The sequence below is a fragment of the Seriola dumerili genome, unplaced genomic scaffold (genome assembly GCF_002260705.1).
Source record: "Seriola dumerili isolate Sdu_G_001 unplaced genomic scaffold, Sdu_1.0 BDQW01000161.1, whole genome shotgun sequence".
NCBI classification, from domain to species: domain Eukaryota; kingdom Metazoa; phylum Chordata; class Actinopteri; order Carangiformes; family Carangidae; genus Seriola; species Seriola dumerili.
Window position 1 is genome coordinate 5,929,276 of NW_019174416.1, and position 27,337 is coordinate 5,956,612.

The window sequence follows — 27,337 nt, forward strand, 5'->3', positions numbered from 1 at the left end:
CTGTGAAACTGTCAATGCCACCTATGGGCATAAGTACAGAATGGTATAATAGTACTAACAACTACCTCAAGGAAATTCAATTAAATGCTGTTCAGATAAACAATAATACTTGAAGCACTTGCGCACCAGCAGCCGGGGGCAGCGCAGTGGTGTTAGTGCTGCGGTTGACATCTCTACTACGACAAGGGGAGGCAGATTCACTCCTGTGATTAATTGCGAACAGAACACCTCCTACACACACACACTCTTTCTCTCTCATACACACACATTCAGTGGCAAATAAAACCCCTTTTATAAATATACAAGACACATGCACACACACACAGCTATATCAATGGAAAGAAAGGGGCTTTATATAGTCACACATTCACCACTGTTTTAATTAGTGGAAAGAAACACACACACACATACTTCACTGTTGCAGCTGAGTTCGCTGAGCAGGGAAAAGAGAATGATTGACAGATGTGTGTGTGTGCATTTGTAGAGGCAAAATTCAAGCTGAGTATATTTGATTTGTTCTGTTGGCAGGATGTGTTTGGGTGTGTGTGTGTTTGTGCTCGCTGTGTGTGTGTGGTCTGTCTGTGTGTGGTTCTCAGCATGATGTCTGTGTACCAACTAAATAAGTGGCTCTGGGGGGGGGGTTGGTGACGGGTAGGAGGTGGAGGGGTCCTCAGCAGTACAATGGGGCATCAAATGTGTATGGCTGTGTGTGTGTGTGTGTGTGTGTATTCCTCTATGCATTTGTATGTTTATCCACACACACACACACACACACACACACACACACACACACACACACACATACACACACACACACACGTAATTCCCAGAGGACTAAATAAATCCCCTTTGTCCACAAAATACATGGCATCATTTCAAGCAAATGATTTTTTCTGACTTTGATGTTGCGTCTCTTCAGATTTGGAGTATCTCATCTAAGAGCATCTAATCTTCAAAAACATATCAAGTGTTTTATTAAGGACAAGCTGTTGGCTCATCCTCTGTCTAAAAATATAGACCTCATTAACAAGTGGCCAACATGTGTGTGCATGTGCACTACCTTGTGAGTGTGTGTGTGTTTGTGTGTGTGTGTGTGTGTGTGTGTGTGTGTGTGTGTGTGTGTGTGTGTGTGTGTGTGTGTGTGTGTGCCATAGTGGGAACTACCTCAGAGGTGGCTGTGTCTGTCTGTGGACAGATTTTGTCACCGTGATAGTGTCATGACTGTCACAAAACTTTACAGGTGTGTAATTGAGATAAAAATGAGTTTGAAGATGGGTGTGGTCTGACCCTTGAGTACTGAGCAGTCATGTTATAATGTAGAAATGACTCCTGAGTACTCATGGGTTGGGACGTCAACATGTTGCCAGGCGTCACTGCTCATGTGATCCCATCACTAGACAGTCTCTAGTTTTTGTGCTGCCAGCACTAAAATTGAAATAACACATGAGAGTATTTTATATTATGTATTTTTGTAATGATTTATACATTTTAATGTGAGTCCATCTATTTGTGTTGAACAATGGCCAGTGTCTCAATCAAGCAGCAACCTCTGGGGGGTGAAGGGTCAAGAGTCAATCCCCATAGACTCCCATGTTAAAAGGTCCGACTTTACAGCAGAACTAAGCATGTTGTAAAAAAACAGTTCTCATCTCGAATTTTCCCCTTCATGATAACTGTATGGGGGATGAATTTTTACTGTTTAAGAGTGCCAGAACATCAAATTTACATTTCATCACCTTACAAAAGTTGTTTTGGCTAAATTGTTAGCAAAGGTCAGAGTCATTCAGAGTAATGTTTCTGTCCACTTGGCAAAAGTAATGCTAGTCCTTTCATTTTAACCAAGCAGCAACCTCCGGGGCTGAAAAATGAAGCCAACACTTAAGTTACAAAACTGCAGTTCCTCTACTGGCCACTAGAGGCTGGCTCCAAAAGTGAGTCAATCCCCATAGACTCCCATGTTAAAAGGCCCAACTTTGCAGCAGAAATAAACATGTTTACAGCCTAGTACAAAAAGGGATTTGGTCTCTATGGCTAATTTCCCCCTTCATGGTAACTGTACAGTGGGGTAAATTTTTATATAGCTCACCAGTTTAAAATATATTAAGGGCTTAAAGTTAAGCATAATTGAGGGCATGGCCAATTTGAGTGACAGGTGGGTGAGCATATGCTTGCCACAATCGGCATGCACCGAAGTCTCAGCTTCACACAAGCCCCACCTCTTTGACCATTTTTAGATTAGCCAGGAGTTAGGTGGAGTCAGGAACTGCCAAGATGGTGACAGCGGAGCAGCTCACTCTGAGCTTTCAAAACCACGCTTCAGAAACGTATGGGTCACATCATGGAGGGTAGCTCCATCTTTATATAGTCTATGGTCTCAAGTGATAATTAAAAGAAAATAATGGAGCATTCAAATGTAATTTATTTTCTATAAATCTCTGTCAGTGGCTTTAAAGACATCGTCATTAGGTGACCAAGTTGAGAAAAATCAAAATGTCTATTGGTTTATTGTAAAACCATGGAATCTTTTTTTATTGTGACATGCTAAAACATAGTCTAACAGTAGCAAGAAGTATTATGCACTCATCTTTATCTTCTTAGACGAAGTAGCAGCAACAAACTCTGAGACCAACTTTCATCTTCCAAAAGGAATTATATCATAGATCAAAACGCTACGGACAACAGAGCCGGCGGTAAATTGCCAAAGGACTTGCTGAGATAAGATTGTATGCCAGTGTCCTTCTATCACTCAAAACATTTTTGCTAAAGTGTTGACACGGAGCGTCTAAAACAGTGGGACACATGGAGATTTTTGGTGGATCTTCTCATATCACCCAAGAAAAATTCATGTTGCGAAAAGTCAAATGTCAATGTGAGAGGAGGATTTTAGGGAGAAAGTATAAAAATCACTATCGGTATTATGAGTCTGTGCTGATTACCAACTTGAACAGTTATCTATACATTATTTGAAATGGCTGAAGAAACATAAATAACATAAAAAGGTGTTCAAGAATAAGATGCATCTGTACAGGTTACCCGGCAGCATCACAGGGGGCCGGTGTTGGCCCTCAGCCTGGACGCCGACGGCCATCGAGCTGGAAGATGAGGTGAGACCTGTATGACTTCACAGGTGAGCTGCGTGTGTTTACACTGCAGCCAGAATCACTGCTGTAGTATTTCACACCCCGGTGGCGCAGACACACTCGCAGGATGACAAGTGAGCAAACTTGTGACACAAGAATGCAGAATACACACGTTTGACAGTCGAAGTCTCTGCTCTATTCTCAATCAGTGAGAAATTTACACCACAGCGTATAATATTATTTTTAGTTTTTAAAAGTTTTTAACAAAGTTTTTTTCTCTCTGCTTGTTTCTGTTTATTCCAAACAAACACAGTTAGTTGTGCTGGAGCATGTGTGATTACTTCAACAGTATAAACTGTAAATGAACCCTTCTTTCTCTAATCTCCCTCCTCGACTCTTCATCCGTCGTCTCGCCCCGTTATTCTTTTCCTCCAATTCCTTACCCCCTTTTCTCGTCTTTCTCTCACCCCTCTCTTCCTCGTCCTCCCTTCTTCCTCTCTTCCCTCTCTATGCAGTTTAAGTCTAAATCAGGGGATTTGGAGGGTGTTAAGAGCTGAGGTGTAAAACACCGACTGGTTCTCTGTAAGCTCCTAAGAGGAGAAAATAATCCAACACAAAGTCTTTTTCTCAACAGCAGCTCTCCTCCCCCTTAATCACCCTATTAGCTGCCTCTTCCTCTCCTCTCCCCTTCCTCTCCTCTTATTCTCCCCTTCCTCTCATCTTCCTCTTCTCCTCTCCTCTCCTCTCCTCTCCCTCTCTTCTCCTCTTCCTCTCCTCAAAATAATTACACACCAAAATATGACCACTGTTCTCTCTAAGCTGATGATTTGGTGCCCGGAGTCCACTAATTTATCAAATCGAGCAAATAACACTGTCTTGTTAGACATCATTCATGGTTGTTTGACTGAGTTTGTAAGTGTCTGCTTCTTCCTATATTAATGTCCAGTTAAATCATCAGTGATGTAGCCGACTGCACACACAACTAACAATGATGAGGCGTTTGTTGTGATTGCAGGATGCCTTTTGTCCAATCAACCACTCACGCATCATGTTTATTGACACTCGGCATTTCCATTAATCTCAGGCTTTGTGCTGAACGTGGCCAGGTTCATCTCTCACTGCCAGAGACTCCTATAATATCAAGGAACGATACGCAAAACTGAGAAAATGCAAAACAAATGGCAGGGAAAGACTGAGGGAGCCATTTAATCGTCTGTCTTCCATGTAATCTCTCTGATGCATTCTCCCCTAGAACTAAATAATAAACTGTTGCACACAGAAAAAGAACAGAAAATGTGGCTCCCTCTCACTTTCCTCCCCAGTCATATCTCTCCTCCCTCTCTCTTTTCCCCCCTCGTCTCTGTTTCCAATGCACTCTCGCCCATCTCTCTCATCTTCCTCCACTCACTTCCATCCTTCTCCCTCTCTCTCTTTTTTATATTCATAGGATTTTAAAATGTCTGTAATGGCCCTGGTAGATCAAAACACTCCTTCTCCCGCTATGTGTGTGCATGTGCTCGCTTGTGTGTGTGTGTGTGTGTGATTTGCATATCGTGGCTATGCTCTGATTGGCAAACTGGCAACACAGAGCCCAGCGGGGCATTTTTTATTAAAAGGCCTTACCACACACACACACACACACACACACACACACACACACACACACACACACACAGCACACACACACACACACAAACACACACACACACACACACACACACACACCACACACACCAGTGCACACAGTCACACACAGAGAGACACAGACACACACAAACACATACACAAAGTTGGGAACAGCCACTGGCCTGTATCAGAACCTAATGAATAATACTAAAGAGCTACCAGTAGGGGTTCTCCATGTATTGTTCTGTAACGCCAAGAGCAATAAAGATTTTTATTACCATATTTTTATGGGCACCAGACATAAGCTGTTATGGAATAGTCTGATATTTTATTAGCCGTTTGGACCAGTTTTTTTATTGTTCAAAATTAAGTTGCCTTTTAAATTATTATATTTCACTAGTCAAGATGCATAAGTACTGACTAGGATGTTTTATTACTTTAACATCCTGTGGAATTAATATCATTGCATTAAAACAGTGCAGAGTGTCAATTCAAATCACATATCAGTAATGTGTTCAGGACAACATAAACAAACCTTTTAATTTGGAAGTAATCTGAAATATTGAGGAATGATCCTAAAAAATTACATCCCTCTTTTATTTAATTACATTATAGAATTTCAGCAATATATTACCAGACACTAAGTACTGTAATCTGTTATGTGAAGTAGCCAACAGCTTCATGTGACTTACCACTAGAGCTATGTAAAATATCTAATTTTTTAAAGGAGAGCAGGCCATCCACTTTATTTGGCACCATGTGAGCACATGAAATAATAAATGTACTTGCAGAAGCGGCAGCTCCAGCTAGATCAGCACAGATAATGCAGTGGGGGATGTAATGAACAAAGGGCAGGGGAAAAACTATTAGAAATGTGGATTTACATTTTCTCAAAGCCTAACTGTGTATCACGACCGACTGCGGGACACACAGTACGAAACATTCTTCTCTATTGCCGCTGCAGCAGAGTCAGTCGCTCACTGGGAGCCTCAGCCCGAGCCGTCAGCCATCTGTTCATCCACAATCAGAGTGGAAAGTAACTAAGTATGTTTAATTAAGTACAAATAAGTAAAAGGTCCTTACACTTTACTAGGTTATTTGTGATGCTCCTTATACATTTACTCCATTTTATTTCAGAGGGACGTGCTGCTCTGTTTTCAATACAAAATATATGATTATATATTTATATTTACTACTTTTACAGCTGAATATAGTGATTGAAGTATTCTTCATAAAATGTATCATTTTCAAAGCTGGATTACAAACTGGAGAAAGTACACAATGCCCCAAAAGCCCAATATTCACTGCAAATCAATAGGTTTTGATGATGTGATTAATACAAAATTATTCAAATTTGGGAATTTGCATCACTATAGTACAATTTTATTAAATGAGATTTTTCCATGTTTGTTTATATTATCTAACTTTATGCCTGTTCATTGGGGTGATTTACATAATATAAATAATGCTAACTATATTTATTTAAATGGTCAAGTCAATAATAATTAAATAATACTCATTATATAATGGAATAAGCCTTTACAATGAGCTTTACAATTTGCAAAACAAATACTTGAGCTTTTGATACTTAAATAATATTTTGCTGCTGATACTTACTGTACTACTTTACATTTTGAATGCAGTGCTTATACCTGTGATAGACTATTTTTACACTGGGATCTGAACACTTCTTCCACCATAGCCCATAATTCTTTTATTAAAATGTCACAGACTCAGGCTTTAAACTATGAATTAAAGTCTTGACTGTGTGAACCCATGACATCAGGTACATGCTGCTGCTGGCACACTGAGCCTCCAGATCACTTCAGCAGATGATGTGGAAGCTGCTGTGAAAGTGCAGGGATTGACTGCTGCGACCCCCGGCCAAGCGATCACCGGGAGCTGCTGTGTGTCGAGTGCTGGGCCCTGCCCCGGTTTGAACCGCCGACCTCGGATTCACCAGCACTGCACTGGCCGGAAAATTTGAAAATCCGAGCAGTTTTATCTGACCAGGCTCTTGAAAAATGTCTAATACAGACGGCGTGAAAGGAGGATTTACTTAGGAGTGAGATGACAGCTCTCTGAGGGGCGATAATACACACTATCAACCTCTCATAGTGACGCCACAGATCAATGCTGATCGTTGCAGCTAATCCAGTAAACAGAGCTATAATGTTAATCCTGAGGGTAAACAGTTAATCTGAAATCATATCATGTTCGTTATAAACAGCAGCGCTAAAAAGCTAAGTGCTCTGTGGCAACTGCAATCATAAAACCACCAGTGCGTGTATGTATGTGTGTGTGTGTGTGTGTGTGTGTGTGTGTGTTAGTGTGTGTGAGTGAGAGAGAGAGAGAGAGAGAGAGAGAGAGAGAGAGAAAAGCAATCTGTGAAATGTAAAGAGAAATGCAGTGATGTAGGTTTGACTCTGTCAGCAGTGTTCTAGCTGATGCTGACATGCTTTTCACTTTCTTGCTGCTTGTACATTGTCACATAACATGACATAACATCACCGTGTTGTTATCTAACTCCTCGCCATTCACAGGAACTCATTATCACAGAGCACAGCCATTTCCAGATGATCTCGTAACAAAAGTGACAATGATCTAAGTGTTAAAATATTGAACTTTAAAACCCGCAGAGACCAGCCCGGGCTGCTGCCCTCTCTCCTGTGTGATCTCTCTTATCGCAGGGCGGCTATTGCTGTGATGACACCCCGGCAGCACCTTGCTGATGGGAGACCTCATCTACGCTATTTGGCTTTAAGTATATTTCTCCCTGAGCACCCTCTTCTCTGTCTTACTGCAGCCACTCAAGGGTAGTTTGATTCATTGGACTGTATTCCTTGTTTCTAGAAGATGATTTTATGATCATTTTATTATCAGCATAAAAGCTAAATCATTTCATCTCCCTCCTCTCTGCAGAGGCAATTAGTCGCCTTTATGAAAATCAAATAAATTAAAGTGTTAAAAAGCTTTCACTGAGTCTCAGAGAGGCTTGATACAGCGTCACTACTTGCAAGATAATACACAGACGTGGTGCCTAAATATATAAGTACTGTTATGGTGAATGGTTGTGTCGTGTGTGTGTGTGTGTATATATATTCGTGCACGTCTCAGTCGTGAGTTGACAGGCAGCCTGAGGGAGAGAGAGGTCTGATGGGTATTATGCAAATGAGGCCAGCTGTTTGCTGCATTGGCAGACTCCTCATAACTCTCTTCTAGTTCTGCCGGAAGTGGGAAAGTATTTTATCCCTGTTTCCCCTCGTCCCCACGTCCTCTCGCCTCCTCTTTATTTCCTCAGAGAAGGTATTTCTATAGAGTGTAATTTTATATACACCCCTCTCTGCACATTTTACTGTTATTCCCCCGCGTCTGCCCGACTATCCATCTGCACTGTTACAGTAATGAATGTACAAACAGGGAAAGCCTCCTTAAGCATTTGTTGACTTCTACAGTATAAAGTAAATCATTCTGAGGCTGTGAATCCATAGCTCACTGAAAAACAAACAAACAATGAGCAGTTTTCCATGGATCTGTCTCATGTTAATTTAGATATTTCACTGCTGCAGCCACTGCCGCTTCATTTCAGCCAGTTAGTAGAAACATTCCTCACTCATTGTAGCATCTATTATCTTTGGTGGTTTTCTCTCCAATATCTCCCACAATTCCTCAGTTTTCCCCTCTCTATTCACTTCAGATTCAGAAGAGGATTCACTGGCACAAAAAAAAAATATATTTACATTCATCCGTCTATCCTTGTCTTCTAACCTCTTCTGATGCTGTCTTATCCCTGCCCTTCCTCGCTGTATGAACACCAAACATGACCGCTTCACTGTGATTGCAGAGGTCTGTCACAGGTGTTCCCCTTCACAGGTGACATTTTCTTTTTCATTCTGACCAAAATTAAGTTTATAATTCGAGAGAAAAACTTATCTTACAGCAGTATGACTTATCACCTTGCAAAAGTTGTTTTGGCTAACATGTTAGCAAAGGTCAGAGTCATTCAGAGTCATGTTTCTGTCCACCTGGCAAAAGTAATGCCAGTCCTCGGCAACCTCTGAAAAATGAAGCCAACAATGAAGTTACAAATACTGCAGTTCCTCTAATGGCCACTAGAGTCTGGCTCCAAAAGTGAGTAGCAGGGAGTTAGCCAGAGTCAGGAACTGCCAAGATGGCTGCGTCCATCTTTATATACAGTCTATGATTTTGACTCTGTTTTGGTCTCCACCAATTCCTGAGGTAAACATCTAGCTCTTTGGCTGCTAAATGCTCCACTGCATGCACCAGCTAGTCGCTAACTTTGTCTGTCTGCAGCTAGAACAGGGTTTATGAAAGGAAGGAGAGTGACAGCATTCAAGTTGCAGACCCTTAAAATGAGCTGAAAGACGATACAATCAGTTTGTGGTGATAATCATCCGTGGGTTCATTTCACATTACATCTTAGTCATTTAATCCATTGTTGATATTAAAATAGAGATTGGTTGTAGTGCTGTGTAGATTGATGAGGAAGTTAGTTACATATAACCTACTTTGGCTGAAAGCTCAACGTAGCTAGAAATGACTATAACTAACGGCAGAAGGATCTTAATGGAATGACTCCACAAGCATTTGCCAGTAAATCAGAACACCTGCTGCTGATTTGCACTACCTTATAAGTCATAGGTGTTTGATATGGCAAATTAATATGCAAATTGGCACATGACATCACCTGGCACCTTCCATCGACACATATAGCTGCTTTCCCTCAAGTCTCAGTGAACCAGACGCTAGCGTTACATATTTAACCTACCAGAACTAAACTTAGCAGCTAAAATATTCAAAGGTAGTTCAGGTGACATTCGCACCACTTGCACTTTCCTAATTGTATCATTGTGTTCAAGATGTTTAACAGAGAGAGATGGTTCTTTTAATGAGTTGAACCCAAGACCAAGGGCATATTCTTTTTAGAATAGGCCTTCTCCTTAAATTACTTTGGTTAATTGTGCTGTGATAATTGTAATTATTTGCAAAATTTAAACTTGAACAACACGCCATGTGCATGCTGTCATTTGCTGCATGTAGACAGTGAAATGTTTCAAGGTACATGTGAACCTGGCGTCATCCTGTCCGACTGCCCCCATATAACCTGTGCAGCTGTTAATTCCAGCTAAGTGCTTTCTGCTGTTTATAGGAAAAGAGAGCGGCTCCTACTGAAACATGACAGACCACAGTTTAGAGGTCATGAGGCAGCGATGTAGTGGAGAGAAAGTCCATCTAAAGTCAGTTGAACCAGCTTCTTAGCCTGACATCAATATTTATAAATTTATATTCCCAGGTTCCTTTTATCAGGTTAGTGTATTATATAAAGGCAGGATCTTTTCATGCAAAAAGGCGTAAATGAATGCTTTCTCTGAGAGCGGAATTGATTTGGTTGGTGTTGGCCTCACGGTGATTACTGACTGGAGGTCTTAGTCTACCCTGCTTCTTATTTACCGCTACATTAGTGGCGAAGCGCTGTATGCACCTCTACACATGCCTGATGGAAACACCACCGCGGGCCCTCAAATCAGTGTGAAATTACATCAGCTCTATACTTTGGACTACATGTATATAAAACTTGTCACAGGAGTGCTGGAAATGTCACCTGTCACCTACATGTTTACCTTCTCGCAGCCTCGCTCGCAGGGCCTCGCAAATATACTTGTGTATCCACTTGACTTGAGTGCTGTTTACCTGAATGGGAACGCAGAGGAAACTTAAAGCAATTGAATGTCACTAAGAGCATAGTGACAGCTTGACCTCATTTGAAGCAAGTGTTTCTGTAAAGTATGAAATATACGTGTCTTTGATGTGCCTTCTTCTGTTTTTCTTTTTTTTCCCCTTTGAGGAAAAATATGTGCCTTTATTTAATGTGCCTATTGAATATATTATGACTTTGTGATACCTTTTTTTTTGATTTTGTATATTACAAATTTGAGTTTTGAAAGACAATACAATACATTTTTTGTTGATGGGTTTGTTAAGAAAACACATTAAAGCTGCACCTATCAATATTTTTATGTCAACAATGGATGAAACAACTCCATATAATGTGAATAGGCTCATTCGCAGTATCAAACCCACAGAGAATTTTCTGTCAATGCCGCAGTTCTAATGTGTTTTAGCCTCTTTCAGCTCATTGTTTTGTTCTTTACTGTTTTGATCTGCTAGATCTGCTAGAAGGCCAACACATTTGCAGGTGAACAGAAACACAATTCAAAATGAATGATAACTAGGCAACTATTTGCAAAGACGTTAATTTTATAAAAAATAACAATATTCAGATTACAGTTGTTTTTACTGCTTGTCCCACTGTCCCCCAAGTGGCCAAAGCAGTAATTCATGCTGCTTTAAAGGTACCTGACGACCTGTTGTTTGTCAATCAGCTTCCAACTACAATTGAAGGGGGTCCTACATGAACATACTAATTTCTCCCAAAATTTGAACGGTGTTGGTTATTTCACATTTGAGGTTTCTGTCTGTCTCTTTGCTCTTCTTGATAATATGAAGTAGACGGGTGGATTGGAAAGAGATGATGTCATGTTCTTTTGTGCAGGGTCTGATGGCAGTTGGTGCGTTGTTTGGTTGTTTTCAAGTTTTTGACTTGTAAACTCTTAATGAATAATAAGTGAAGCTGCTTTTATTTAACTTGTTGTTTTTGTAGTCTGTTAAAAATAAATTGAAAATAGCTTGTATTAGCTTGTAATTTTAGTTTTCACTTATGTTTTAAATCTGACTTGTGGCTTGATGCATTTGTCCCAGCAGATATCAGCACGCTGTTGGTTGCTTGTACAAATACAACACAAAAAAAAATAGTAATAGCTTAACATCATAATATCTCAAACTGGATCAATCCAAAGTAACATCACATGTTGCCTCACTTTGAGCTGCTGACAACAAGTAAATGTGTGTGTGTCCAGAGGTAGATTTAAGCCTACTGTAACTGAACTGTTAGGAAAAGATCAATAGTGTTATCTCTCTCTCTCTCTCTCTCTCTCTCTCTCTCACACACACGCACACACACATACAGGCATAAAGGGCTCTAATCAATAATTCTATAGTGCTAACAGAAAGCTTCCACAGCAGTTAAAAGGCTTATTGCACACAGTCTCTCACATGTGCGCACACACACACACACACACACACACACACACAAAATCACTGAACACTCAACAACTGTGAGCCAAATATTGAGTATTTCATACACATTCATGGCACCTGAACTAATCTGAAAACAGTTACAGGGAAAATCAATCATGTTGATTCACTCCACAGGAATTTCCTTTTACTGGGTTTGCGTTCACGTGACGCACAAGGAATATCACTGTTACCACTCTGGGCTGCTAAACTTTCAGTTCACAGGCTCACTAATCAAAGGGTAAAATGTGGACACTTTAAGCCTCGTTTGCCGACATAAAACGAGCAGCAGGATTCTCTCAAAGTCTTTCATTTGCTGTTCGGTTCAATCCTCTGATTTGCTGCTATTTGCTGTTTAAGCTGCAGAACACATCCAATAACTCATCTAACCAGAACAAATACAGCGATGATAAGGTGCTGTAATCAGTCAGTCATTGTCTTCCTCTATCCCTCTTTCCTCTCTGTGCTACCCTTACCACGTTTCCCCCTCTACCTCTCATATCCCTCTCTCCCTCCTCACATTGCCTGCATTAAGTTTACATATTCTTTCCAATAAACTCTCAGAATATATATGAGAGGAATGAAAACTAAATGGCAAGCAGGTGATAACGGAGCATCCTTGGATATGTGGGTGAAACAAAGTGAAAGAAACCACTCATGGCCATGAATGTACTTGCTTTCCTTCTTACCCTCCATACGAAAGTGTTGAAAGTAAAGTATATTTTAATTCCCTCCCTCTCTCCTCTGTCTCCCTTGCTTTCTCCTTTTCTGTGCCATATGCTCAAAGCTCCATCTCGGGCTCATTTGGAGTGCTACACACACGCAGACACACACTGAAACACACACACACACCAGCTCTATCAAAGCACGGGAACAGCTGGCTTGCTCGATATGGATGACTACTCGCCTGTCAACTAGTTTCACACAGCACACACACAGCACACACACACACATCATCAAGCCTGGTGTTTCTTGCTGTTTCGAAAAGCCAAGTAAGTGAGAGATGGAGGGAGAGAGAGAGAGAGAGAGAGAGAGAGCAGGTCAGAGAGTTAAATGGGTGAGTCAGACAGAGTGAGTGAGAGACTCGTGGAGGACTAAACTTAGTAAAGTCAGATTCATTTGACATAACAATTACAGACGAGTGAATATTCACCAGGATTTCATCTCACAAGATAATAGAGTACTGCATTTGAAGAAGAGAGAGCTACTGTTATTATTGACAAAATGTCAGAGGTCAAACCGGCCTAACGTTCAACACTCTTGGAGAATAATATTTCTAACAATGAATGGATAATGAACAAATATGTTTGTCCTTTTCTTTTCAGTTACTGAATTCCTCTGCAAGTCAATAACTGCTTTTTAAACTTGACATTAATAGCAAAGCGAACAACAATAACAGTCTCTGAACTTTGTCTGCTTACTCTTTTTTTTTTATCTTTTGTACCAAATTTCTTGTATGGAAATGTTCCAAAAACTATTAGAAAACTGTTAGGAAATAAACAGACCTGTAAAATAAAGTAGTAACAGGACTGGGATTGTTCAAAAAGCTGTGCCAATAAAACACACTAAAATTGTGATATTTTTGATTAAAACCTTTGTTGTTCTTCTGATCACACTCCATACAGTGATGTCATAGCACATGCTTCAATCACATCTAACCAGCTATATTTAACCAAATCAATACATTATGTTTTCTTTACCTATATGAGCAGAAATGTTAAGATAACAAAATGTGGTTTTGGGGGGAGTTTTATTTTCAGTTTATCCCTCCATCCAACAACGTTACAGCATCTTCCAGCTATGACACAAGTTATAGTAGAGGGGTCGTAGTGTAGGGGTCTAGAGCTGGTTGCAGCTTAACTTACATACAGTATATGAGTTTGATATTGATCTTATGTCACTCTTCGTCATCATAGGCCTATTTCCCAAATTATTGCTGTCTTCTTTTAAAGGTTTATAAATAACACAATGCTGGCTGTTGGTTATAGTTAGAACGTTTTTAAAAGGTGTTTCTTTATTAAAGAACTGTCCCTATTCCTGTCAGACACATTTACAAAGTAAGACTCGGTCCTCTGCTGAGCTAAATGATATTTATAATTCTTTGCTTAGGATTCAATAAGTGGCTTATTATGAATGTAATATGATATACAATGAATTTAAATGATTCAGAATTACTTTGTATAACAACCCTCATATTATTTGGTATCCTATATGAGACCTGTTACTGATAAGATCATCAGGAACACTTATAACAATCACATATATGGAGTTACTATGTGACAGAGGTTGTTGTCTTACCTCCCCTGTGTGGCTGAGACTCAGTTTTGGCAGTTTATTCTTCACGTTCCCAGAGTTTCCTCCATAAGCCTGACTGCTGCCGTTGAATCCCTCTGTTGCCACTAGGGGCGGTTTCAGCTGGGGAGAGTCGCTCGGCGCCTGGTCTTGGCCGTCCATTGGTCGAACATACGCGGTGGGCTTCTGCTGAACGGCGACTGGCTTCCCTGATAGGCTACCAGGTGGGAAGGTGGGGGTAGTTAATCCAGATGTGGGAGTGGTTAGACCGGGAGTAGGCGTCGTCAGAACCGAAGTGGAAGCCAGCGGGGAGGAGGATGTCGAGAGGTGAGAACCTGTTTCATTTTCAAACGGGGAGGATTTAAAATGTCCACCATTTTCTGTGTTAGCGGAAGACTTAAAATGGCCACCGTCCATGGTGGAAGATCGAAAATTGCCACCATCTGTGAGAGAGAAGGAAAAGGGAAAAAACCCAAAAAGAAAAGTCAAAAATCACCAAAGCAACACCTGGTGTAGTAGAATATTGCTCTGCTCTGTGCTGTCAAAATCTAATGAAGGTTGAATGCCAAAAAAATCCCTCTCGCAGATGGATGGAGGCAGTCACAATCAAAACAAATTATGGGTTGCTGGGTGGTTTAGAAATCAACTGCAAGATGTGGTTATCATCACAAGCAGATGTTAATTTTAAGAAATCCCTCCCAAAAGGTGAGTCTGTTTTGCAAATACAAAGATTTTCCATAAAACGTGTGAAGTCCCATTTTTGTTGGTTGGCTGACAATTTCATCAAACACAATCTGAGTTATCCCCTGCTACTCTTTAAAGAGTAGTTACACAGCTATTCACATTCCCATCCACTCTCATGTTTGCTAAATATGACCTATTAGCTTCTCCCACACTCATGTTATTTAATTCAGATCAGAATTATGAAAAACCGAGTGGGACAGAAATCTTCATGGCTACTTGATAAAAAAGAACTACAGATGTGTCAACAAACAAAAACAATGGCTGCAAAGTCACAAACTCTGACACTAATACAATAGATTCAGCAAATTCATAAGGAGCTATACACTGCTTGTTTCACTTGATAACAAATGGCTCCAAACATGTCAAAACTAGCTGCTTCAGGCTATTTAAATAATGTTATTACAAGACGAGGAACATGGGTGACCATCTTGTAATGTGAGAGCATTCCCAAGTTGGAATAACAGGAGATGTGCACAGTACATGCACACGTGCAGTATTAGCTTAGCTTGAAGAATAGAAGCGGGGGGAAACAGCCTGGCTATGTCAATCCAACCGACTGATGGATACTGTCGATCATCTCGACTAACTCTCAGGATTAGAGCAAATGTATCCCCCAAAATGTCAGCCTATTCCTTTCAGGCCTGTTTGTGTAAGATTTACCTGGGAGAGGAAGGGTTTTGGAGGGGTGGGAAGAGTGCCTTCTAGAAGAGGAAGATGAGGAAGAGGAGGAGGAAGAGGAAGAAGAAGGGCTTGAATCTTCTTTTAGACCCAGTTCATCTTTCAGTGAGCTAAACAGCTCTTCATGCCTTTGCATTTGCTGCTCCTCTAATAAAGATATTTTCCCTCTGCCACTGGCAGCTCCAGCAGCCTGCCCCTGGCCGTTCTGTCCTAACCCCAGGACGAGGCCCGGTCCTTGGGTACTCTGTCCGTGGCCTCCCCTTGACCAGTCCATGGAGCTCCGTGACTTCTTCGAAGTCTGATGTGGGATTGTCGACGTGCTTGATGACGACGTGGTCGAAGCAGGAGGTTGCATGGAGGCTGAAGATGACGATGGTGCATTTCCCATCCTCTTATCCCCACTTGCCTCTGCTCCTCCTCCTCCTCCTCCTCCTCCACCTGCTCCCCCTCTTAAGGTGTCATTGAAAAGCTGGGACTCCATGGCGGGTCTGTCTGTCGTTGAAGTGGTCGGGGTCTGCAGGTTGTTGTTCGCACTGCTGCCTTTGGGGATTCCCACCAAGTGGCTCTGGTTGGAGTGGCTGGTTAACAGGTCTTTCATCTCTTCGTAGGAGCCCAGCGTGTTCTGGACGCGACTGGCCAATGCATCACCTTTATTAGTCTGAAAAGAGAAAGGGGAGAACAAAAAGACGGGAGGGATGAAGAGAGAGAAGAGTGTTAATTAAGTCTCCCATTTTTTCATTTCTCCACACTTAATGAAAAGCCCTCTTTATTCATCCGGAGAGGAACAGTGAGAGATGGATCGGGTGACCACTGACCAGACATCAGGACGAGATGATTAATTAAACACATGCCACCCTTAAGAGGGTCCAGTCCAGGCTGGAGCAGTAAAATTAATGGAGCAGGAATCATTATTAGCCTGACCCCAGATTTTCAAGCAATCATTGCTTGGAGGACAGTGTGGGCCTTACTGATGTATGACGGTGTAGCACCTTCAGCTGCTACGTGGTAACACTGAGATGTTCCTCAGAATAGCTCAAGACTACCTTCCGTGTCAGTCATTGTCAGCCTCTTTAATGATGAAACTATATGATTTGATCATCTGGCATTTTTGAAAGAGCAAGGGCAATCAGCAGTGGTTTCAGCAGGTCTATATTTGGAACAAGATTCTTGCAAAAGAAAAAAGTGAAAGGAGGAGGAAAAAAACGAAGACCAGTACATTTTTATCCAGTTCTCTGACATTTCCTTTATACCTGCGCAACAAATTGTGGTGCAAAGTATTAATCATGAGAAAGTGTGAATTATTTAAGATCTACAGCCTATAATTTAATCGTGACATTTCATGATGAATTACAGACAAATGATGAACACTGGAAACACTGAGTAAGATCAATGTTAAATATGACCCTGTAATTTTATTTTACATAACTTTTGTGGATTGGTCAATAGATTTTCTCGGCCGTAAAGGCGAGGTGGTTGACAACTGGCACTCTGCTAATCACCCCTGTGCTAACGAGCAGTGATAGTGTCAAATACAACACAGGAGGTTTAAAGGTTGAAACACACTGAGGAGTGAATAAGAAACTGATTTCTAATCTATCTAATTTTCATGACAGGGTGAAATTGCCTGTATTTGGAGAGGTTAATGAATTCATGAATAATGAATTTATCTTCATAGGGAGGAGGAGATTAACTAATCTCAGGTAATGTTTCTCAAAGAGTTATACGCACTAATAATAATTTAATCCCAACACCGACTGTGGCAGTAACTTAACACCAATCATGCAGATCTACGAGAGACTGTCAGGGTCGATCATCAAACTACATTTATTTTGGCTGTGATCAGAAGGAGAAAACGCTCACATCTTGTACATCAAATACATTTGTATCAGTTAACGAACATGATCAATATATCCTTCAGAAAGCATGTGTCTGCTGGTGTTTTGTTTTTCCAATGCAAACAAACGGCTTCTGTCTATAACCAAATAATACTGTAATAACAGGCAATGATCCATGGAGAGGTCTTATTGCTGAGGAGGGAATTATAAGTGTGTGTGTGTGTGTGTGTGTGTGTGTGTGTGTGTGTGTCTGTTAGATACATCTAATTCTAACTGAGGGCAATGTAAGTATCATTTGATGATAACTGCTGTATTGTGAGAGCATTTTTTCCACAATCAAATGGGAAACTGAAATGAAAGGTTTGGTTTCTGGTATAACTCACACAACCTTCAGGAATACTGAAGATCCACTACTGGTACCAGTACCAGTATTAATTAAGATCTGCTAATTATATCTGGATTAAATGATTAATTGTTTAGTCAATGAAACGTCAAAACATAGTGAAACAAGATTAAGCATCTTCAGTCATGCCAGCAGCTCTCAGGCCCTGTTAAGACATGGCATTAACATGAGTCTTGGGTGATCCAATCACAAGTACAGCTCTAATTCCACTGGTGAACCACAGACTGTAAATAAAGATGGACGTAGTTTTGAAGCTCAGAGTGAGCCGCTCCGCTGTCCCCATCTTGCCAGTGTTTGAATCCCCCTAACTCCCAGCTAATCCAAAAATGGGCAAAGAGGTGGGGTGTGTGGGGAACTGAGACTTCTGTGAATGACGGTTTGTGGCAAATATACACTCACCCACCTGCCACTCAAAGTGGCCACACCTTCAATTATGCATCACTTTAAGCTTTAATAAAAATTTAAATGGGTGATGGGTTGTCATGATGGAGGAAATCATCTATAGAGACCAAAACAGTTTTTTGTACCAGGCTGTTAACATGTTTATTTGTGCTGTAAAGTTGGGCATTTCAACATGAGAGTCTGTGGGGGTTGACTCACTTTGGAAGATAACCTCAACTGCAGTTTCTGTCGTTTCTGTGTTGGCATCATTTTTCAGCACCAGAGTTTGCCGCTTGGTGTGATCGCACCCAGTCGCTCAGACCACATTTGGAGGTGGTCTGGGCCGCATGTGGCCATGTTCTTTTAGCAGTGTGAATGTAAAGGAGTCCTGGGCCACAATGAAGGACTGTCTACTCAGCTGACAACCTCTGCCACAGGCTAATTAATCCCACCGCAGTTTCATAGTGAACTGAAAATAATTTTACACGTCTCACAGTGTTTTCCATTCATTGATTTATTTTTTAATATTTCAAATGGCTAAAGCCTTATTTATTGGAGAGCTGTGCTCAGCACATTGATTCGCTCCAGCCCCTCCTTGTCCCGCTGTCTGTCTCTCTCTCTCTCTCTCGCTCTCTCACAAACACATTGACAACAGACCCGTCTGTCATAGTCAGACTGGCCAAAAAAAAAACAAAGCATTTGGTCTTTAACCGAAATGATGTAGGTGTTTATTTGCATATTGAGCAAGGAAGTGAGATCCGATCACGAGTGGTCACTCGAGACGCATCTGGAGACGCGTTTTAATGCCAGTTGTGAACAGGGCCTGAGAGGCTGCACTTACAGGCACTTAGAGGCACAGCAGTGCTTTGAGCTAAATTCTAATGGCGCCATGTTAACATGCTCACAGTAACAATGTTAATAAGGAGCTGTTGAGCAGGTTTACCATGTTTACCATTTTAGTTTAGCATATATTAGCATGAAAACGGCAATAAACACAAAGTACAGCTGAAGCTGGTGGGAATATCATTAGTTTCAGTTATCTGATCATAAATCAAAGTAATGGACAAATTAAAAATTTGGCCTGGTAATGGCACTGTGAGAAGAGTCAGGGGATCAGCAAAGTGATTAAGATTCCTCCTGTGTGGACCATGAATTTCTGTACAAAATGTCATTGCAATCTATCAACTAGATGAGACTTTTCATTCTGGACCAAAGTGGTGGACAAACCGACCGATTTAAGACCGACTGACCAACACTGCCGTCCCTAGAGCCACAGAGGCTTGTGTTCCGCTCAAATTTACGGACCAAATCCCCAGGATTATCTAGCGTCTGAGACATAACTTCTACTTTAACAACCACCAAAATCAATAACCAGATGAGACTCCTACATTTGCACCTAATGTGCTTTTGAAACTCTTACTAATAATTTCCACTGCAACCTGCACACCTCTCATCCTAGAGGAGGACGAGACGAAGCCTGAAATAACATCCATGTTTGATGAAATATGGTAGAACTTTTACTTGACTTGACTTGCACAGGACGGAGAACACAGACTGAACATCTCTGCCATGATTACAAATCACACGTTGGCCTGGGTTTAACATGACCAATCCTTATTGCTCTGTGTGCCACAAAAGCCTCAACTCAGATCTATGTGACTGGAGGCAACATTCATCTCTCCCACCATGTCTCTCCTCACTTCACTGTATCCTTCATTTTTACACTCTAATAAAGCAGGAACACCATGAAAGTACCAAAAAATGAAACAGTGCAAAGAATCAAGTCTTATTTACAAAAGATTCATACAAGAAAGGGGAGAACTGCATTCATATAATCTTAACAGATGTAATTTCTGTGTGTGTGCACACGCATACACAAACACTACACACCGTGGCAAGCCAAAGTTAGCTGTGAATAAATTAGCCCATCTCTTCTCCATCTCAGGCTCATGAATAAAAGATCTGGTGGCTGAAGAGGAACAGAAAACACATTTACAGAGAGGCAAAATGGAAAACAGAGGAGAGGGAGAGGATGAATACCTATGTGTGTGTGAGAGAGTGTGTGTGTGTGTGTGTGTGTGTCTGTGAATAGATCATCCCAAATAGCTGCTAACAGCATAACGCTCTTTAACAGGATTAGAAGAGGGATTAGCTAATAGCTGACAGAGAAAATGAACACTGTGGAGAGGGAGACAGACAGACAGACAGAGTGACGGACATATGATTGATGTGCAGGTACAGAGAGGGAAAGACAGAAACTGATGAAAAAAAAAATGAAAATAAAAATGAAGAAGAGAAAGAGGAACCGGGAACGATAAAAGTTCCATAAATCCTGTGTGATAATGAAAAGGGGCTGATATAGATCTCTAAAGGAGCAGTTCTGTAAGTTCAGTCAGCACGTTGACACAGAGAAAGTGCAGTGAGGGTGTATACGGTAAATCCACTGAATTGTATGGAGAAAAGAAACACCTTCAGAAGAAAAGAAAAAAATGAAATTGTTAGTGTGGCAAATAAATGAGCAGAAGAAAGTGGCAAGGTGTGCCAAAGCCATATGTCAGGTTTAGCAGAAGCACGAGATAAACTGTGGAAGTCTATGGAGGAAAAAGATTAGTTGGAAAGAGCTGGAAAATGAAACAAGTAAACATGTTATCCTCTGTGAATGATGCAGTCACTCCCCCTTGGCCAGTCACTTATAAAATGTATCATTGCTCCAAGTTTTATCTGGATCATTTTTACCTTCAATTATAGTTCCCCTGTTAAGTTAATGATTGTAATCAATGAGAGCAGCACACGTCAGTCTGGTCAAAGGAAGGCATGATGGGAATGAATCAGCCCAGTAACCACAGGAGATGCATCCATTTTGGACAATCGTGCACCTGAGACTACGAATGAAATTATCTTTCAGTATAAATTCACTAATGTTGAAAGATGGCATTGAATGCATTATCAGATTCTTGGGCTTGTTCGTTAATCTTTGATCTGATGCATTGAGCAGCAGACGTATTTTGTTACAGAAGAAAGTAAAAACAATTTAAATCTAACAAAAACCATAAGTGGAGACTGTTTCACTTCCAAAACTAAGGAGATATAAGCTTTGTTCACACTCGTAACCTGTGATCCTGATGAAGCACACTGGAAAAATGTTGTTCGCGCCTCCAGTACTTGCAAAAATGCAACAAAAAAAAAAAAGATTAGGCCCAATTTTCTTATTTGGATCTAATCACTGTAAATGCCTAACTTAAAACAGACACCGCATTGCATCCTTCTCTCTAGCTTCATTAAAATAGCAGCAGTGATCACCCTGAACACAGCCCCGCCCACAGTCATCCTCGCTCTCTGCTCACACACACATCTTGACCTCACCTCAGCACCATTAATTAGTCGGAAACAATTAGTTGGAGTACGGAGGCACCTAGGATTTATCAGAACAACCTCTCACCCCCCCCACCCCCCACCCCCAAACCTCAAGCAGCATCTTAGCGAGAAGCCCTCATGTCCTCTGCGTTCAGACACAGCAGCAGTTAAACACATTCTGTCAAGATTCAAAGGCGGTCCGTCCCAAGGTCGATACACTTGGCGGCATAACCAAGTGTTGAAGTGCCTGGCGGTAGCAAATGAGAGTTAACAAACCAAAATCAATTTTATACACATGGGGCAGGAGAGTGGCCATGGACTTCATGCATGACTAGTTCACTTTCAGCTAAAGAAGAAGCAAAGTGATGGCATCTCCGCTACCTCAGAACAGAACAGACCAGGACCCTATGCTTGAGAATATTACACTACTGGTCTCACAGGGGGAGCGAGAGGAGAAAAAAAAAGATTACAATAAGCTATAATGATCCAAAAGCCACCATTAGCAGTATCAGCCACAAAAACAGCATTTAAGTGAATTACACAACAAAACTACTGCCTCGGAGCTCTATTACATCCGTGTCTGTCCAGGCTCATATAATATACGGCATGTAGTAAAGAGTGAAGATCTATACAATCACCATAGTGCAAAGGTGGGCAGCCAAGATTAGTGTCACCGATTCAGAATCTTACCACGAAGGCGTAATCCTAACCACGGCGGCCTGGGTTCAAGTCCAACCCATGGCCCTTTGTGCCATATCACCCTCTGTCTCTCTCTCTCTCTCTCTCTCCCTGACTTTTCTGTCTCTCTCTCTCTCACTCTCGCTATCAGAATTAAGGCAAAAAATAACTTGATGAACGTGATGAACCTGGCTGGACACACTCGTTATTCAGTGCTTTTAACTTCAAAAGTCACAATTTGGTATTGAACGAGTCCCAGCGAGGTTCTTTATAGTGTCCAGTCACAACACTTCTGTTGTGTTGTGACTGGATTTGTAGCGCGTTTGTTTAATGGCACGTGTGTTGTGATTTTTTTGCAGCGCATGTATTGTCAAGTTGATTGTGTGTCTTTGCATGTGCAAGTAGCAGTGGGTTGAGCTGCCAGGGCCACCGTATTGACCTTTGATCTGGCAACCAAATTCTAATCAGTTCATTCTTGAGTCCGAGTGAACGCATGTGCCAAACTTGAAGAAATTCCCTCAAGGCGTTCCTGAGATCTCGCGTTTAAGAGAACGGGACGGACGGACAGCCTGAAAACATAATGCCTCCGGCCACAGCTGGAGGCATAAAAATGTTTGTTGCTAAGCAATAACAATTCCTTTCAACTGATTGCTTGCATGGGGCAAAATTGTTTCACATGAGCCTTAATCACAAAGTATGGCTGTATCAGAGGAGAGTGGCCCATCCTCACTGATTAAGATGTCATAAATTCACTCCATTTACCCAAATGAAATTCTGGTGTCAGGTATGTCCACTTCTCCTCTCCTCCTGCAGAGATCAGTCAAAACTTAACAGCGAAATATAAAGCTGTCTCCTAAACAGCAGTGAGAGAGCACTCTGTGTAGAGAAAGCAGCACTCGGTGTAAAGAAGTGTGTAAAAAGTGTGTGGCTGTCCACTTATTCACTCACCCACTATATAGTGTTTGCCACATTGAAGACTCACTAGGTGATAAGTGCAGACAGAAGTTGATCAATTTTGGACACTTCTTAGGATCTTTAATTGCTACATAATTATGCGCCGGATATTCATAACTATTATCTCCGAGCATCTGCATCACATATGAGGCAGAATACATTAAAATACATGCTATCTTACAAGACAATGCATTCTTTACACATCTTTCATGTATGTTTTTATTTGTGTCTACAGAGTAACTGTTCTGTCAGATTGTGTTGTTTTCAAAAATGATGATCCCGACAGGCATTTTGATAATAATTCTTTGGCAGTTCAGGCTACTATTATCAGAACTACTATTAAATAACTGTTCAGACCCAGTTCAGATCAGATTATGAACTATCCAGTATTCAATTGCTCTTACTTTGTAAGGTTCTCCAAACAGGTTGAATCCAGTTGAGAACAGGTCTTCATCCTGCTGGACCTCCTGGTTCCTCCTCTCCCACTCTCTCCTCTTCAGGGCGCTGCGCTCCGACTCCAGATGACTGGAAACACAAAGAAAAATTCTTGTTAGCATCCCCCACTGAGGCCGACACTTAGCCTGCCACCAAAGAGACCCACTGGTTTTTAATGAGCTAACAAGTCATTTTTGGGGCTGCAAAGACGATGGGCTGAGATTCTTCTCCTGAAGTGTGATTAGACTAGCCGGGTAGCTTGTAAAGGAAAATAGCAGGGTAAGTAATGTCATTGCACTGTCTGAAAGTGACTCAAATTGCACATAAACAAGGAGGAAAGAGGAAAGATTAGAAAAACTGAATGCTGGTATAAGTTTCACGGTGACAGCAAGAAAATATGGTTCTGTAAAACAAGAATTTAACTGAGGGATAAGTAATGAAGGTAAAAATGTCAAACTTGTTTAATGAAGCTGTATAGTTTGTTTAAGATTACTAATAATGTTTAAACATAGGCTACTTATCAAACTTGGCTCTCTGGATAAGATACGGTTTCCATTTTAGTCACTATTTACCTCACTTCCAACACAAGCTGCCATCTTCCACTGAAACTAATTTCCTGTTAATCCTGTCCTTATTAAACCCTAAATAGCTAGATGTTTGTACTGACAGTTTTGAAGAATGTAAGGAAAGTTTTCTGCCTCTTCGAATCAGTTATGCAGTGGGTTTAAATTGTTATTTTTACTCAACGAATACTTTACTTTAAATAAATTCGAGTAGCCTTAAATTTACTTTGGAAAAGGCTGGTGGATCTTCAGACTCCTATAAAATGTTCATCACATACTTCTACTGACCCTTTCCTACATGCATGCCATCAGAACTTCATACAGTGCCCATAGCTTTGTTATGGTTTTATCTCTATCTGCAGGAAACAGTTCAAAAAGAAACTAGTTTTTATGCAATGAACTAATTCAGCTGATGTCAATGTGATACATATGGAGGCAATTAGCTAAGCTTAGCATATAGACAGGAAGAAACAACTAGCCCGGTTCTCTCCAAAGTTAAAAGTATGCCCTTCCAATACCTCTGCAGCTGTCTTATTAACACACTGTATCTCATTTCCGTAAACATACAGAAACATGAACACGACAACTTGTGGTTTTAAGGTGAGTTACAGTGTGAGGTGTAGCTAGCATGTTCCTTGACAAACAACCATTTATCTTTGTACGCCATGAAATAGTTAGTTACTGCACGTTACTCACCTTAAAACCACAAACTGTTCAGGTATGGATTAAAGTAATGGGACACAACTTGCTAATTAGTGAACTTTAGAGGTGCTGATAGACATATTTTTGTAAGAGCTAGGCTAGCTGTTTCCCACTGTTCCAGTCTTTATGCTAAGATAAGCTAATAGCCTCCAAGTGCCATCTCCATATTTAACATTTTACAACAATTACAGCGGTTTAAGCACGGGGGTTTCTTGAAATAGTATTATGCTATATTTGTGACAGGCATTTGGAACAACAAAATTAAAAACAGTGAAAAATGAAATGAAATGAATCGAATAAAGAATGATCATCTTTATATAACTAGGCCTACAGTTTATGTAGGGAACCAACAGGCAAAAAAAAGTCAACCAAAGCACTGTTACAACTACAACATAAGCCAGAGCTCATAAAGGCAATCTTTTACAACTGTGTCTATTTTGTGATATAACATATGCCATTAGCTGGCTACTTTCATTCATGAGTGCATTCATTTCTAACATAGGTGAGCCCACTGGGAATTGAACTCCTCATCCGGGCAGTGCTTATGACACGCTCTACCCACTGAAGGCCAGATGCATTTATGTCCTATCGTGTTGTCACGGGATGGTTCCCAATAAAATTAGCTTTTAATCTTCGAACATTCCTACACTCCTGTTATGAACTATGCGGTCTTGATAGCCAGAATTATTGCTTGTGGATTTGGAGTCAGGACTGTTTCTTGTGGCATTTAAAATATGAGACAGCTGACAGTAAACAATGATAGGAATGGCTGAAAGCTGTGGTCTGCGGGGAAGAGAAAGGGTGGTGGACCCCAGGTTTTTGGAACGCTTCCCTTACATAACCATGTATTTTTAGCAAAAAACATTTTTACTGGACAGTTACCGATTCACCCTGCTCTCCTAAACTTCTTCAGTCACCAGCCTCCACTGAGAAATCTACAAACTAGCAGGCAAACTCGAATGTAAGAAGTACAAAGTAATGTGTGTGCATAGTGTATGTGTGAGTGTGTGTGAATTCTAGTTATGCATGAGGCTGTGGCCTGCTGACCCAGGGAAGGGCATCGTGTTTTACCACATCCACTGCCGAGAGATGAGACAGGCCGGGTAATTAGCGATCAACACAATTAAAAGAGACTCTCTTTTTCTCTACCAGACCTCGCTTCCAACATTTAATCTATCAGCAAGATGTGAGTGGGAGGGAGAGAGAGTGGAGAGGCAACGAGAGAAAAGAGAAAAAAAATACAAAAAAATCACACAGACCCAGGGGAGGAAAAAAAGACACAGTTTCAGGGCAACAGACAGTCTCTTAAAAAGGAAAAAAAAATAACAGAATGATGAAAGACAGAGAGGAGGGATGGGGAAAGGAAGGTAGAATAGAAAGAAAGGAGGAGCACAAAACAAGAGAGCAGTGGGAATACCAGACAAAATGACTGACAGGTTGGGTGTTTGTGTATGTGTGTGTGCATGTGCATGTGTGTGTGTTAGAGCAGTATACATAGATGTGATCATTGCATGTGCTGGGACCGCTGGTTGACATGTGCATTGCCTGTCAGTGCAGAAAGATAACTGACAGAGCTGTCACTATGAAACACACATACACTCGTACACAGAACACACACACACACACACACACACACACACACACACACACACACACACACACACACACACACACACACACACACACACAGACAGAGCGCTGCAGTCCCATGGCAGAGATCACTGTCTCTGTCTCCGTCTGTCACACGATAGACGTTCACATGAAGGGAATCAGGTCAGACGAGGTAATTAACACATCCAGGATTTATTTCCCCGCTTGTGGCGGGAACAGAGAGCAACACTGTCTGTCACACACAGGTTAGACTGCCTCTAGATCCTTTTACACCTCACTGAACTCTGTTTTTTTTACAGGTTTTGGAACCATAGTGCTGTGGTCAGCCAGGTCAGTGAGAAACTTTACAGCTACCTGCTTCGACAGCGTGAAACAGAATGGGTGTACTAAAAGTCACTTTGTCCAAATCAATGTTTTTGAGAAGTACAGAAGTGGTAGGTAGCTAGGCTTCGATCCAGATGTAATGGAAATTTTAGCTTAATTTTCAGGAAATCATCAAAACGTTTGTCGTTTATCTAAATTGGTTCACTGACTTAAGCAGTAGGTGGAACTGATTCTCCAGTGAGGTGCCATTAAACCACTGCAGAAGAAGAGGGCTCAACGAGATGATGTAATTAAAGGAGCACCAGTCTATCGCCAAATGGTGATGCTTTTGAATGTAGAAAACACAATGGAATTATGACATTTATGTTTGTTTCATGTTAAATTGTTCCTCACGGATCTGCCTTTAAATAACATGCTTAAAGGATGTCATGATTAATATGCTAGTCTGTTTTGTTTTTTTTTTTATTTGAATTTCTTTGTAAATTTCTGGATTTCCACAAAACAGGTAGATACCAAAGTTGA

The 27,337-nt window shown here is 41.0% G+C and overlaps 1 protein-coding gene across 1 annotated transcript in view; it reads right to left on the reverse strand.

Annotated features, from left to right (window-relative positions):
• Positions 1 to 27,337, reverse strand: part of aff2 (AF4/FMR2 family member 2) — a 158,472-nt gene that overhangs the window by 91,422 nt on the left and 39,713 nt on the right. The window contains exons 2-5 of the mRNA XM_022752091.1: positions 23,585 to 23,705; positions 15,558 to 16,233; positions 14,160 to 14,596; positions 10,349 to 10,418 (exon numbers count right to left, since the gene is read on the reverse strand). Coding sequence (XP_022607812.1) covers positions 10,349 to 10,418; positions 14,160 to 14,596; positions 15,558 to 16,233; positions 23,585 to 23,705 — 1,304 coding nt within the window. The remainder of the gene's footprint in view (positions 1 to 10,348; positions 10,419 to 14,159; positions 14,597 to 15,557; positions 16,234 to 23,584; positions 23,706 to 27,337) is intronic.